Consider the following 15057-nt stretch of genomic DNA (forward strand, 5'->3'; position numbering starts at 1 on the left):
GGGGGGGGGTGGCACCGCTGGGTGGGGCGGAGCCGCTGCCACCAAGCACGACAAGAGCCCGAGGGACAACCTGAGGGACAACCAGGGGATCAAGAGCTTTATTGTGACGAGGGAGCAAAAGGTGCCTCCTCATACCAGGTGCCATTAAAGTGCTCGCCCTAAATCAGATACAGAGTCACAGCTGTGCTCTAAGATATATTATAAATTATACCATGCGGCCATTAACAAAATATACAAAGCCAACGGAAACAGAACGGAAGCCTGAGCGTACGTTATCTAAACCCTAGTAAAAAGTAACCTATGGAAGAAAAGAAAATGCATCGCACACTTCACGTTTCATCTGCGATGACGTGTTCAACCTCAAACAGTTTAGAGTTTTGTTAATTGATAGAACACATTAACATTCTAAGTATGAACGTACACGCAGAAAGAACGGGTGTCCTGCTGGGCGTTCCAGAGCAAAGCAGATACCACCACTCCATCCACGTGCTTTCCTCTTCCTACAGCGGGCAGGAGCCAACAGGTTCTCAAAACAGTGAGAAAAAAGAAACCAAGTAGATTCAAGTTACAGAAAGATCTTTAGCTGGTCCACAGCACAGCTGTACTGGTGTACAGAGATGGGAACCACCACAAAATAGTTCTACTGTATTTCAAAATAAACATTTAAGAGTATATCTTCCACAATCTATAAAAATAGGTTTAGAACAAAACTGCTATGATACATTTTTTTTTTCTCTTATTTTAATGGTATCTTATCTCTAAGGGTATTTATGTAGTTCTTTAAAAAATTACTACTACTGGTCACCTGCTCGGTCACAATCCTGCTGCTGCTCAGCTACGCGGTGACGAACAGGAACACCCTGGTTTGAAGCAGCAGTAATAAAATACTTTAGGATCAATGGTCTGTCACTGCAGCACGGAAACAAGGCTGCTTGAAAGAAAGAAAGTGGCCAAGGCTGCTGTCACCTTCGAGGGAGCGATGGACTCACCACTGCACAGCAGCACTGCGTGCGATTCCTCAGAATCCAATCTCTCTCAGCGCATTTTAGAAGGGAATTCTTAGATTTCCAAATTCAATATGGAATTTTGTGAGGAAAATGAATCCTACGGATGTGTCGATGGAAACACAGGAGCAGCCAGAAGCATCACAGGAGATGCTACACTTAAAGCTGCTTCAGTTAATGCATTTCTCCACCTGTGAAGTCACGATCTCTACCTCAACCACTCTTCCCGTTCATAAACGGTACCAGAATTTTACTCCAGCCCAGGTCTGTTTGTACACACGCTTCAATTCTTCTGTGGTATCACCAGAACAAGAGGTTTGCACTATACTGAAAAAACAACAGTCAAACTTCACATTTTCACAAAGAGTTTGTAAATAGTCTTAGAAAGGCTTCTCCTACCCCTACACTCCATTTTTAACAACATACTTTATGTAGGATATGTTTTGCTGTTAAAGATGTTTTGCACTGATATTGCTAGAAATGGTTTGACTGCTGCTGGTAAATTCACTTCCCTGCTTCTTTCTGCTACAAGAAACCACAGCTTTCCTGCCAGTCATCAGTTCAACAGCAGTTTCACTTTCAGACTTTCCAAAACTGTTTGGTGGCTCACTATGGCTTTTGTGTCTGAGCAACTTTGTTCTTCTAAGAATCATTTGTAAGGTTTCAATCTGTTACGTGACCTCCATGCACTGGACAAATCAATTACTAAGTCCTGCTGGAAGAAACAAGTTGTGAGTTGTGGGCATTTCTTGTAAATTAGGCAAGACTACGTTTTACAGCAGCATTTTACATTGGTTCCTATTCCAAAGCTCGTTAAAAGTCAACAAAACAGGTTTCCAGCTGCCTAAAAAAGAGAAAGAAAAAACGAACACACAATAGAAGGAGAAGTTCTCATCCTGGTGGAAGCTTGAAGGAATTCTACAGGATTCCCTGATAAAAGAACTTGGTATGAAGTCAGAGACCTAAAGGCTACTCGTTTAACTATGAGGTCCAAGTAACAGCTGAAATTCTGGTCTCCAGTTCATCAGATGCTGTGACAAGCACTGTGTGACATTTCCATGAGAAGAAAACAAGTCAAAAGCTCAAAGAAAAGCCAAGGTTTTAGTCACACCTCCAAAGAGAAAGGAGCCGAGGAGCAGCCTGCTACTGTTGTAGTATTTAATGAGAGTTCACTCCATGCAGAGGATTCCTCCTCCACCAGGAAGGGTCAGTATCGGCTGCACTGGTCACCGTTACTGATCTGAAGCAATTCGGTTACCACTTGCACCATGTTATTGTTGTGTTTCTTGAGCAGCCGCAGGTTCAGGTGCCTGTCGCAGAAGCCCATCTCGCAGAGGCTGGACAGCAGGGCCGCAGTGTGCTCCTCGGGAGCCGCGGGCTGCTGCAAGGAAAACATCATTAAGATAAGCTAAAAGCCATAATTTGTTTTTGCCATTCGAAGCAGCTGTCCTGCATTATACTGGGATATAATTAAGGCACAGAGGCCCTTTTTGTTCACAACTAAGTTGTTGATATTCACCTCCCCTGTTCTCTTACACAGGGGAATTACTGCTCTCATGTGACACTACAGGAGATGTAACTCCATCCCCATGGTATGGATTTCCCCACGTGCTGGGACAGCAACATATTTCAAAGGAATGCCATCAAATTTAACATTTTACTGTTGCATGAATTCCTACACAGAATACTGATAACATTTATTAAAAAATAAGTCTATAATTTTAAGGCTGGCTTTCTATGGAACTCCCAGAGCGTTCAGGAGCGACATTTACCTGTTCTAGAATGGGTGGTCCAGCAAATAATGCTTTGTAGGCAGAAGCAGCAACGGACAAAGCTCCTTTAACTATTTCTCCTGCGATGCTGCTTCCTTGGGGGTACCTGCAAAGTAGTCAGGAATTACTTCAGGGTCAAAGCCAAGTCTTTGTTTCCCTCGAAAGCGAATCTGTCTGTTGATGTGTCAACTGAGACTTGGTTCTTGTTGGAGAGAACAACCTACGATCCAAAGGAATCATTGCTCTTCAGGACTGAGCTATCCATCCCTTCCTTCTTAATATATCAAAATGTGGTTTTACAGTAAACTACATGAGATTGTTTTCCATAACATGGCCATTTTTGTAAAGAATTAAGTATTTGTACTCAGAACAAATCTCTATATGAAAGCTGCACACTGTGACACATCCATTCAGGCCAGAGTAACTTCCATTGGTTTTCCACCAGTTCTTAAGTCACTTAATATTCTGCTCAATCTTTTATCATTCCTCCAGTTTTCAGTATCCTACAATGCTTAACTTTGTAGCTAACTTACAAAATCCCTATTCTAAGAGTCCTGAGATTTTAGAGGAAAAAACCCCATGTTTCCTTTAACAAGGGAGGCCTTTCTCCCAAGGTACTGACACATGAAATCTAAGCCAGTGTTGTTTCCTAGGTGCCTAATTTAGCAGTTCTTCGTTTAAAATAGCATTTGTGAAGTCCCAGCTTCATTACCTCGGGTATTCTGGGCAGTTCTGTTTACTAGCTGGGAATCCAGAAGCTCCTGGTCCACGACCATCTTCACCACTGGGTTCTGGAACAGGAAGAACAAAAATCATATCAAAATGTCCAGTTAATGAGAAGCTGAGGAGATGCAACATGTACACAAACGGAACGGAGAGGCATGCAGTCCAAAATTAATACTTTCAAGCCTAGTTATCCAGACACAAACTGGGTATACAGGGTTCTGACTGCAGTCAGAACAACCCAAAGAATTTCAAGATAAAAAAATCATTACTTGGTAGATTTCTGCTCTACTCAAGAATAACAAGACCCCAAATCCAATACTAGGCATAAGGAATAGGTGATGTGGATGTGCCCTTTGTTAGGTACCGTCAATACCTTCTCTTATTTGATTCTGAGGAGTGGAAGAGATGTTCTCTGACAGCGGCACGTTTGGTTCTTGGAAGAGATCGTTCTGCAGAGATGCAAGATTCCTGAGAACATAAGACAAAAAAGTGACTTTTACTACATTCATTCTACATGTACACGTGTAGGGAAGTCAAGCTTGGACAGACAAAAGCAGCAGCTTCACATGCTGCCGCCTTTACCTCTCTCACACACATCAAGTACAGGCTTTATAAAAAGTTATAGGATTTAGAATGGTCACACCAGTCAGTGATAAAACACTCGCTGCAACGATTTCTGTTCAGACACTGAACTTAAGCACAAGACCCTGCAGACTCCACAGCAACACGTCACCCTTCTGTTCTTGTGCAAGAGGCGTTACCTTTGTGTCTGGGGTGAGGTGTCCACAACCTCTGGGGTCAGGGGCACCACAGCCAGCGTTTGGGAAGTTGTCAGAATCTCACTGACACTGCAGATCTGTGGCTGGCTCACTCCCTCTGGATCCTCTGCTCCTGTTTCAGGTTCTCCGGTCTTTTCCAAACTGGGCTGAGAAAGAGCCGAACTATACAAAGACTCCCCCAAAGGGCGACTGGTGTCGAAGCACTCGGGGAGAATAATGATGTAATCCTCTGAGGAAGCAGAGGAGCCTTGACTTTGAACGTCATCTTTATCATCATCCTCCTCTTCATCAGAATTGCCAGTATCACCAGAGGGGTTTGCTCTCCCATCAGACAGGGGAAGGTTCCCTAACAGGATAAAAGTGACTTATTAACAATTGTCCATTTTCTATGGATAACAGCAAAGATAAGATCGTACCAAACATGAAAGGCAATAATTCCAAAACAACACAAACCTTTGCTGCTGCTATTAATGGTATCACTTTGTCTGTTGAGGGTAGAGGTATAGTGCAAAAGAATAATAGATCTTACTGTTAATATGCAAATATGTTGTTGATATTAATATTTAAAACAGGAATAAGACATCACGGAGAACTTCAACAGTAGTTTTCAGCTCCCTATTACATGCATCAGGAAGTTCAAAGCACTGACGTGAAGCTACATTAAGTTTTACACAATTTCTTGGTAGCCCTTTTTACAGCTTTTTACTCACCACAGTCATTTTCTGGCATCGCCTCTGACTGATGAATCTCTGCTTCCTTTTTAGAAGTGGAATCAGCCTTTATCCGAGGAGATGCTTCATTTAGCATGTTGCAACTGAAGGTGTCTTGCAATGTTTGCAGAGAGTCTAACAAAACAATCAGGAAAAATCAATTAAAGCAGTGTCACCACCTACAGCGCAGGGTCATTTGTGGCCAATGTCTGGCTGTAACAAAGTAAACCCACAGACAGCAGCCACAGCCAGTACTTACTCTGGAGAATTTTCTTTTTTTGGGGGGGCTTATGGTCGGGTGCAGCATCCAGGGTTAGAGAGCGAATGACGGTTTCACAGACAAACTGAGTCCCACTCATGTCTTCTTCGCCTTCCTCCTGGTTCAATGGATGTTCAGCTTTCCCTTTGACTGCGGAAGGATCTGCAGGAAAGCAGGTTTCCGTCATTCCTTTGAAAGGGAAGCATAACATTACTTGAACGCTACCACGAGGAAATGGAAGTATAAGAATTTTTTAGGTTAGCAAAGGCTAATATTGACTGTGTTAATTCTTTCTAAAAATTGAGAGACTTTGGAATTCAGTTCAAGTTGAATGTGAAGGTGATTGAGAAGCATGGGGGCCACACCGGGAGGGTCTGAGTACAGTCCAGTCTATAAAGAGCAAATTGTTATTTCTCCCAACAACTCCAGTATTTAGACAAATCGAGAAACACTTGTATTTCTGAATTCTACATATATTAAGCTCCAACTTCTACAATCAAAAAGCAGTGTCAGACTACAGCTTTATGAGCAAAACAATTGTTTGTTTTTCCACCAAAGGGAAAGAGAGGAGTTAAAATCGTTTTTAGACACTGAGACTGACGACTGCACAGCAGCAACAACATCCTCCTCCTCCCACCCCATGCTCCCCGTGAATACGGCTTACCAGGGACGGGTTTAAATCCACTTCCCTCGTTCTCCTCCTGTATCTGACCCAAGCCAGGCTTCTCCAGCCAGGGGCCATCGTGTGGCAGAGGGGACATGCACGGAGTCATGTCTGAAAAACAAAGGAGCAAAGATATGTGATACTAAAGGAATAGGAAGCTTCCTTCCTCCAGAAGGCAACCTTTTGAGTTCTGTGTCAAATGCCTTACTAAAGTCAAGGGAGATCACGTCCACCGCTCTGCCATCATCCATCCATCTTGTTATGTCCTTATAACAGTCAATGAGGTTGGTCAAGCACGACTTCCCCTTGGTGAGGCCATGCTGACTGCCCCTAATGCCCCTCTTCTCCCTGATCTGCCTTGAGATGGCACCAAGGAGAAGCCGTTCCATCAGTTTCCCAGGGGTGGAGGTGATGCTGACCGGTCTGGAGTTACCCAGGTCCTCCTTCTCACCCTTTCTGAAGACTGCAGTGCCATTTGCTTTCCTTCAGTCCTCAGGCACCTCTCCCGTTTCCCAAGACTTGGGAAACTCTGCCTTCTCTGGATCTTCTGTCACCAGGGCACCCACCTCGTTCATCAGTGGGTTTACATTGCCTCTGGTGTTAGTTTTATCTGCCGTGGACTGGAAAAAGCTCTTCCTATTGTCCTTGACCCCTCTCACCAGGTTGAATTCTAAGGAGGCCTCAGCCTTCCTAGTTGCCTCCCTACACCCTGTGCCAACAGCCTGATGTTCTCCCCAAGCGGCCAGCCCCTCCTTCCATGATCTGTACACTCTCCTCTTCCACTTGAGCACACCCAGCAGTCCCTGTTTAACCACGCAGGTCTCCTGGCTCCCTTCCTTGACACTCTACCCTGAAGAGCAAATAAGCTTTTTGCACAAATAAGTTCAGCTTTTCTTTGGATAAACTGCTAGCTTGAAATGCCCATAACAGCACACAGAACATAAGAACCTTACCAACAGGAGTATTGTGTGGCACCCGCTCCAGCTCCTGCACAATATTGATGTCCAGCAGCTCAAAGGACAGCAAATCCTACAGAAAGAAACACGACAGTTTGCATCAGCAAACCCCAAAATGGAGTATTTATGCTGTACTTCCCAGCATCAGATCCTATTAACTTCCAAATAAGTTTACGCCTCTTTGTTAGTTACTTGGAGGTTGGCTTTCCCATAACGTACATCCATGTCACAGATTATGGTACACAAATTAGGGCAGCAAGAGGCAAAGCTAAGTACTCCCTTTTTAGGGGCCAGAGAATAACCCAACCCTGTGACTCTTCATTGAGAATCTTAGTCTATCCTGCACATATAGTGACAGTCCCTGATACTAACTCAAAATATTTCTGCTATATAAAACTCAATATACTCTTCCTGAAAATATAGTGGTTATTTTAGAGCTTCTTATTCTTATGGATATCTATGTACACAAAAGCAGTTCATCTCCACCTGAATTTTACACCTTACCTGTGCTGTGAGGAGATCGACAGACGGGATATAAAATTCTCTCTCGCTTGGCAGGTTTTTGATCTTTAAAGGAATAGTTGGCAGAGGTATTTCAGCCTGGTCCATGGTTTCACCCATCAACTGAGCGCCTGCTTCTGTCTTTAAGGAAGCATCCTGCAAAAGCAAAAAACCAACGTCCCAGAAGGTACTTAGGCAGGCAGCAAATAAAACACTTACCTGAAATGTAAAGCCTGAATATTGTTTATAAACCAAAAGGACAAGCTCTAACAATTCAGAACTGCCTCAAATACCACATGAGTTACTTGCCTCTTTGGTGCTGGAAGCTTTATCCTTCTGACAGGAGTCAGAATCCTTCCAATTGCTTTCAAAAGAGTCAGGAGCTGGGGAGGGATCCACAACAATACTGCACCAGATCCTGGGCCCAAACTGCTCCCCTCGGTGCGACAGTCTCCAGTGAGATGTGTAAGTTCCTTCTATATTAGGAGCTACAAACTCCACTGAAACAGTTCCTACTTGTCCTGCTGGAAGGGACGGCACTAACACATCTTTCTTTTCAGAAGACGCCAAGGTCAGGTTGCCCCACATGAGCTTCAGCTGAAATACACGGCAGAAAAAAACAAAAGTTAACTTCACAAGCTTCTCTGCTAACCGTGGGTAGTAAAATCTTCATCAATTCTCTGTCGATTCCTAATACACGCAAATATCTTCCAGAACAATTTTAGTGTGTAGAAGTAATAGCAAAGGGAAGATACCTTTGTGTCGGAGCTCCACTCCACATTGCCAGTATTTTTCATTCGCCAGTGTTTGATAAACTTGGTCCCTGGTTGCAAGCGAGTCCCATCCGGCAAATTCTCATCCACAAACACCGCGCTGAGCGTTGGGACAATTGCTTGGAAGGGTTGAGTAGGAGTCCTGGGATTCAGGGGGAGGAAACAAACAAAGATACATTAAAAAAACAGCAAAACCAAGGAAATAATTCATCTGCTATTTCACTGGCTAAAAATACAACATTCCATTTAGTTTGTTTTATTCTTTTCTCTCTAAAAGTGTTTCAAAATTCTAACATATTAGTTACTGTTTTAACCTTGAGTCTAAAGACCACATAACAGTTTGCTTTCTTTTCTTTAGGAAAAAAGAAAACACATCAAAACAAGATTGGCTTATTTGGAAGAATTTTACAATAATTACAGAACTAAGGTTTAACAGAGAAAAGTTTGCTCTTCTTCACTTGATTTATCTATTTATCAGTTACCAACATTTCTTACAGGAAGGTATTTGGTTGGAGACTCTCAGATTTCAGGGCAGGTGAGCCACTGGTTTCCAATACATGGACAGAGTTCCAGAGATGAATTTTCCTGTGCAATTTGAGCTGCTTTTTGAGCTCTCGGACCTCTGCCTTCCGCTGTTTCTTCTCTGCTCGTAATCTTTGCTTTTCTGCCTTCAGAAACCTTTTGTCCATCTGTTTCTGGAGTCTGCAAAGAGAATAAGCCACCTAGTTTCCACTTTGCTATCAGAATAATCTTGTACTGCCAAGTGTCACCATTTACCTAACTTGCTCCAGAGTAGCAGGGAGGCGAGGTGAAAACTCTGCAAGGCTGTAATTTTCAGCCACACACGGTACAGGTCTTCGCAGCTTCAATAAAACATGATTAGGATCATGTGCGTATGTTCCTGCTTCACACTGTTCACAGATATTGTAGGCTGGACAAAGGCTGCAAAGTAGAGAAGCAGGACAGTTAGCAAGAGGCTGTTTAACCATGTTCAGTTTCGCTCACTCCCATCTCTCGCCATGCTCTACCTGCACTGGTAGCGAACTCCAACAATCCGGGCCTGGCAGTTGCAGCAGGAGATCAGCCAGTCGCACTGGTTGCCGGTCCCTGACTGGCTCTCTGAAGTGGGAGGTCCTGCCGTAATTGAGCCCTCAGAAAAATCCGGAGGCTGACTGGGCTGAACAAGCTTCTCATACAGCTTCTGTTCCAGTTTCTCAACAGTTTCTTTAACCACTTGCTCCCTGAACTGGAAAATAAAATTGAAGTATTCATGGCGAGATCCACCTATGCAGGTTCAGAAGTTGAATTATACTGTCCTGAGTCTCTTAATCCATAAGCCACAAAGCAGCTCAGAATCCGCTTCCCATCCCCCCCAGCACATGCCAGATAAAATTAAACAAGTATCATATTCCTCAAAGAGGATTTGTATTTCAGAAAATACCAGCCCATAGGTTTTAACAAGGCAAATTAAAAAACATATATATGTACATTTACAATATTAAAGCTCTTGCACACTCTTGCAAAAAGGGAAGAAAACTCATCTCTGAGACAATTATCACAACTCCCAAAAAAGTCCCTCTGGAGTCTCTATCATTAAGCCCTGATTTTGTCCCCCAAGGGATGCTTGGAATACAACCATTAAGTTCCCCTATCTTTAGTTTGTATAAAGAGGTGGCAAAGCAAGAGAGATGCTAGAAATAAAAAGCTTAAAGATAAATGTATATACTGGTGTACCTCTGTATCTTTTCAAGAACTCACTAATTAATTCTTAGCATCCCATTCATGTTTATTTGCTGTTCAAAACAAGTCAACGCCCACATCTTATTAATCTCTAGGTTATACTCACTGGCCTCCAGAAAGTATTTTCTTAAACTGAACAATCAAGAAAAGCAAGGTCATCAAACGCCATACTTCAAATGTCAGAAACGCTAAGTATTACCCTGCTGGAACCGGTCAAGCAAGAGTCTCAACAGCAACACCATATTTCACATCCTCTCTCATTATTAGTGCCCGGAAGCTTCTATGAGCTTCAGAAGAAAACAGACTTACCGTTTCCAAGTAGCTAGTAAACCATTCTGGAGGATTTTCACTTGTTCTTCCTGTTCTAGTGTGATTTAACTTTTGCTGGGAAACACACAAACACACACATCACAAAAATAAGTCACAAATGTAAAGTATGCAAAGCTGAAAAAAACAAAACCTCAATACAAATGAAGCACTTTCCAAGAGCAATCCCCCTAAGTGTCCTTAAAAAAACTCAAGTTCTTCAGAAAACAGTGGAAAAGCAACACAAGAAAGCCACTGACACTTCCCTGAAATATTTCTCCGTTATTTGCATTTGAGGGTAATTACACCCAAAGAAATCAAGTCAACCAGAAATTACGACTAGATGGCAATCGGGGCTTCAGGAAACCAACTGCTTTGTTTGTCGAAATACTTAAAAATGGTCAACATGAAAGAATCTGGGTTTCTAAACACAGTATCAAAATATCCTCTCGAAGACATTCAAACGATTTTGCGAGTTTCAATGGGTGTTGGTAGCTGAACATGAAGAACAGCTTCTGAGCTTAGAGTTATTATGTATGGGTAAAGATGACGATCAGTCTATAAAACGTTTTAATACATATACAATCTAGCTCTGCATCCTACCTGAATTGTCATCTCCTTTTTTAAGTCTTCCTCTAACCCCCGAGCTAGTGTGGAACAGTGCAAAAGGGGTTTCTTCTCGTCTTTAAGTGTCGACTTTTCTGTCACAGTTTTTTCACGTAGTTGCGAAGAACAAGAAGCTCCTTTCAGAGAAGAGTTTCCTTCATACACATTCATCTGGAGACGATTTCCTTGTTTAACTGCAATCTAAATAAACAGTACATAAATACACCATGTTTATTCCACCTAGAACCAACATACAAAACCTTGTAAAAACACAGAAGAGGTTGGAGAAGGATGAGTATATAGAAAAAAGTCCAAGAAAACATTTACCTTCAGAGCTTCTTCATATTCCTCTAAAGAAAAAGGGAAAGAAATGTGAATTTTCCATCTCAAACACAGACGTAAGTTTAGCACACAGCATTTAGGGACCCTCCCATCAAGGAGGGTCTCGCACACCTGCTGTACATTCTTTTAAAATAGTGCTACTGAAGGAAGAAGTTGTATATACGGCAACAAGCAAACATGTTTTCATAGCCTAGGGACTAAACATCCCATTATTTTAGTCATTCCCAATGGAATCAAAAACTCCTTCCTTTGAGAAGAATTTTATGCCCACCCACACAAAAATCAAGAGGCAGGTATTCTCAATTGCTTCTCCAAAAAGAGTAACAGCAGTTGGGGCATCTTTACCGATTTCACTTCAATAAAGTAGCAGCTCACCTTTGCTGTTCACAGAGACCTGCAAAGAGAAATATCCATGAGTAACAGCCACCGACACGTTGTGATTCCCTTAAAGTTAACACGCTTTCAGAATGAATGTACTTTTAAACAAGAGTCTCTAAAATACCATTCCTTCACCTGAATTTGTTATAGCTGCCACATTTAATCATTAACCACTGCTGGTATGTTCTGGCACAGACCATGTCCTTTATTAGATCTGCACAATTAGCAAAGTCTCTGGCAGCTATGAGCACCCAGAACAAGCGTGGTCTCATCTACTGGAAATAAGCTGGTGCTGGTACTACTGGGTTTGCAACACAAGTACACAGAGGTTGCAACCAGCTGCTGTTAATGCTCAGCATGAAACACTTAACTGTTCTTTAATTTATTTGAGAGGTCCATTCTACTCCAAATCTCTAAAGAATACGAGTGTGTGAGGTTATGTCGAGCAGGAAGTTACTCAACAAGGACAACCAGAAGTAATCAATGTGTTTTCGGAGTCAGTAATCTGCTTGGAGATTACAGTATTTGCATAAAACGAGCAGAGGATTTGAGAGCACCAGATCACGGAAGCAAACATATGCTAATGGCAGGGGACCTACATTTTTCAGAGGAACGAGCGTAGATTGAAGCAACAGAGCTTTACCATGGCTGCAAACACAGACTCACAGCGACCTTATACTGATAAAAGGTAAAATAAGTCCCTCAACAGAAAGATCCCTCCCTCAAAGCACACAGAACCACCAGCTGCTTTTACAGGGTGGGAAAACACAAGACCAATAGATATATTCCTATCAGAGGGGCAAAACCATCATCTCTGATCTACACAACAGACATTCTTGAAGGACCCGCTACAAATTATCAGGAGGCAGAAAGTTTCACACCACTCATATTGGTAGACCTGTTGCAATTGGGGTGGTGTTTTACCTCATCATTATCCTCATCAATGTATTTGATCTGAATGTTGTCCAGGTCAAATGAAACCTTAACCTGTAAGGGAAAAAGAAGACAAGACCACAATGAGACCGCACTACAGGTGCTTTCCGTTAATCATGATTATTAATAGGGAAAAATATTAACCCTTCTGCCCCTCCCTTCAGTCTCTCAGTTGAAATAAACAACATCCATTCTTCTGGAGTTAAACAACTTGCCTCCCACCTTCACTAACTTGCTGTGATTAACAGAAAAAAAATGAAATTATTTTAATGTTTCACCTTCCCCAGTTAATGTTTACCCCAAAATAAATAATAATTGCCTTTCCATTACAAAAGGACTAGTTCAGGGTTAACAAACTCAGCCACAGTAAACACTACAAAGGTTGAAGCCAACAGTCACTGAATGCTGACTTTTACATGAAAAAGCAGCTCACCCAGGTGAGCAGCCCTTTTTCCCCACAAACCTGGTTGTGTTTTGAAAAACGAGGATTCATTCCAGTGCTTAAAAAGAGCAAAGTAACTTATTCTGCTACTCGCTGGCTGACATGCTGTACATCTGAACATATAAATCCACTCCAGACGTTAGAATTAGGAGAGTAAAGCCGAGCGGCTACTTTGTAGTTTGCATTAACAGGGCAGAACAAACAGCATCAAACGAACCATAAATGAAGGTGGTTGTTTCCCCTGTGCTGAATAACAGCCTTTGAGGCTCATGTGCATTTTTGTATCGTTTATCTACACAACTTGTATTTTTCTTGATGGAAACTCTCTCTGAAAAACTTTAACCAGAACACATTCTGCTAGGCTGGACTCAACAGAACAGTGGCCTTAGACGACAGCAGATGGCTGGGACTTTGCACTGCAAGAGCACAGTGACGTAGCCACACACGCCCCACAACAGATGTGCTACAGGCAGGTTCTTCAGTGACATAGTCCAAATTAATTTGGGGAGCGCAGCGAGAGAACCAACTCAACTTATCAAGGAGGAACTGAGGTCTGTATCCACACCATCTAGTACCACAGATTCCTCCCCTAAAACTCAAGACAGAACCAGACAGCGGGTAATCCCTTATAAACACCAGACACATTCAATAATACATCAAAACACAAGGAAGAAGCAGTTTAACTGATACTACCTTGAAACAGTAATTCACACAACACAGTGCAGAGACACCCAGTGGTACTGACCTTACTTAGAGAAACATTGTTTTAGTAGAACACCACACCTTGAGCAAACACACCCTCAGACTACTTAAGATGAAGGGCAACACCACCGCTTACAGAGCAACCTGCTTCAGCTTTGATGCAAGCGGAACTCTGACCACTCCAGACATTCCTGCTGGGTCTACTTGCCACTGAGTATTTTAAGCCTGAACTAGCTAAAGAAAGCACTGGAAGAGAGAAAGTAAAGTACTGGCAGGACTTGTTAAGGTGCAATTTGAGAGTGAGCTAAAAAAAGAAAAACAAACAAACAGTTGCTATAGAAAAAAATTATATCTACATATATATAGATATAATGTATCACCACACCTTCATCGTAACCAAGGAAATCCTTACTACACAATTTCAACTTCAGCCAATAGAGGATTTTTCACTAGATAGCACTGGAAATAAGCAACCAAACCAAAAAATAAAACCTCTTCAATATACCAACTGCACACCACACAAACCCGCATAAGTAACTATGAGTGCACGGCCCACCAACAAAACCAACTGTATCCAAACTAACACAGAGCACCAGGAAGCAAGAAATCAGAAATGTACGTCAGTGACTCAGTACTTCAGAGAGCAAAGATAAATGTTCGGGAAAACACCCTATAAGCAACTGTAGGGTGTTACTTCACCATAGCCACTTGAATGAGTAAAATAATGGGAAATAAGAGGCGCAGACCGTACTTTATAGGGGTACAGTGTCAAAAGCAAGTATCCATAACTCAGGAAAACAGCAAAATACACAGTTAAGGTTACCAGCTCACACACTAAAACAAGAGACCTGCAAGGAGCTTTACCCAAAACTGACTTTTCACACCATTCCAAGTATATAACAGAGTTAAAGTTACTGCCAACGCTAAAAGGGAAACTGAGAGAAAATAAAACACTTCTAACAGGCCGGGAAACCGGTGACACTTCTTAGGAAAGCGAAAAAGAAGCTGCTAGGTCCTCTCAGAGACGCTTACGGTCCCGGCGCCTCACGGAGACGGTTCCTCAGGGAGACGGTTCCCCGCGGCGTGGCCTCCCGAGCCCCCTCCCCGCGCTCACCATGGCCTCCACATCCGCCCACGTCGTGTGCGCCGAGTCCGACACCAGGAAGCTCTGGGTGTCCCCCCGGCAGGTGACACGGAGGTTCACCTGCGGCTCCATCCCGCGCTCCCCGAGAGCCCCGGGCGGCCCTGTCAGACAGCTCGACGAACACAACATGGCGGAGCGACGGCGGCCAGCCCCCTGCCCTCCGCGCGGTGTTACTGGTCGCGGCGCCTGCCACTCATCCTCCTCACGGTTCTGATTGGCCGAGGGGCGGAGACAGGCCTCGCGGAGCCACAACAATAAACAGAGACGGGGAGGGGTACGGCGCCAGCTGACGCCGGAGCTCCCACAATGCACCGCGCGAA

General features: G+C 43.1%; 1 protein-coding gene across 5 annotated transcripts; it reads right to left on the minus strand.

Annotated features, from left to right (window-relative positions):
- Positions 1 to 84: 84 nt before the first annotated feature.
- Positions 85 to 14889, minus strand: NBR1 (NBR1 autophagy cargo receptor). Of its 5 annotated transcripts, none has more exons than XM_065855928.2 (21): positions 14708 to 14889; positions 12441 to 12503; positions 11514 to 11532; positions 11124 to 11146; positions 10794 to 10997; positions 10194 to 10268; positions 9173 to 9390; positions 8922 to 9086; positions 8640 to 8846; positions 8127 to 8286; positions 7681 to 7968; positions 7375 to 7527; positions 6868 to 6943; positions 5915 to 6025; positions 5251 to 5412; positions 4992 to 5126; positions 4264 to 4627; positions 3876 to 3970; positions 3489 to 3567; positions 2777 to 2882; positions 85 to 2382 (listed from the first exon to the last, which is right to left on the minus strand). In XM_065855928.2, the coding sequence occupies exons 1-21, from the start codon at positions 14864 to 14866 to the stop codon at positions 2212 to 2214; spliced, it is 3033 nt and encodes a 1010-aa protein (XP_065712000.2). In that variant the 5' UTR covers positions 14867 to 14889; the 3' UTR covers positions 85 to 2211. The 5 variants fall into 5 exon arrangements, with proteins under 5 accessions (XP_065712000.2, XP_065711999.2, XP_065711998.2 ...); XM_065855927.2 differs by having other exon boundaries at positions 85 to 2385; XM_065855926.2 differs by having other exon boundaries at positions 5251 to 5439.
- Between the last annotated feature and the right edge of the window lie 168 nt (positions 14890 to 15057).

Source organism: Patagioenas fasciata, chromosome 22 (genome assembly GCF_037038585.1).
Source record: "Patagioenas fasciata isolate bPatFas1 chromosome 22, bPatFas1.hap1, whole genome shotgun sequence".
NCBI classification, from domain to species: Eukaryota; Metazoa; Chordata; class Aves; order Columbiformes; family Columbidae; genus Patagioenas; species Patagioenas fasciata.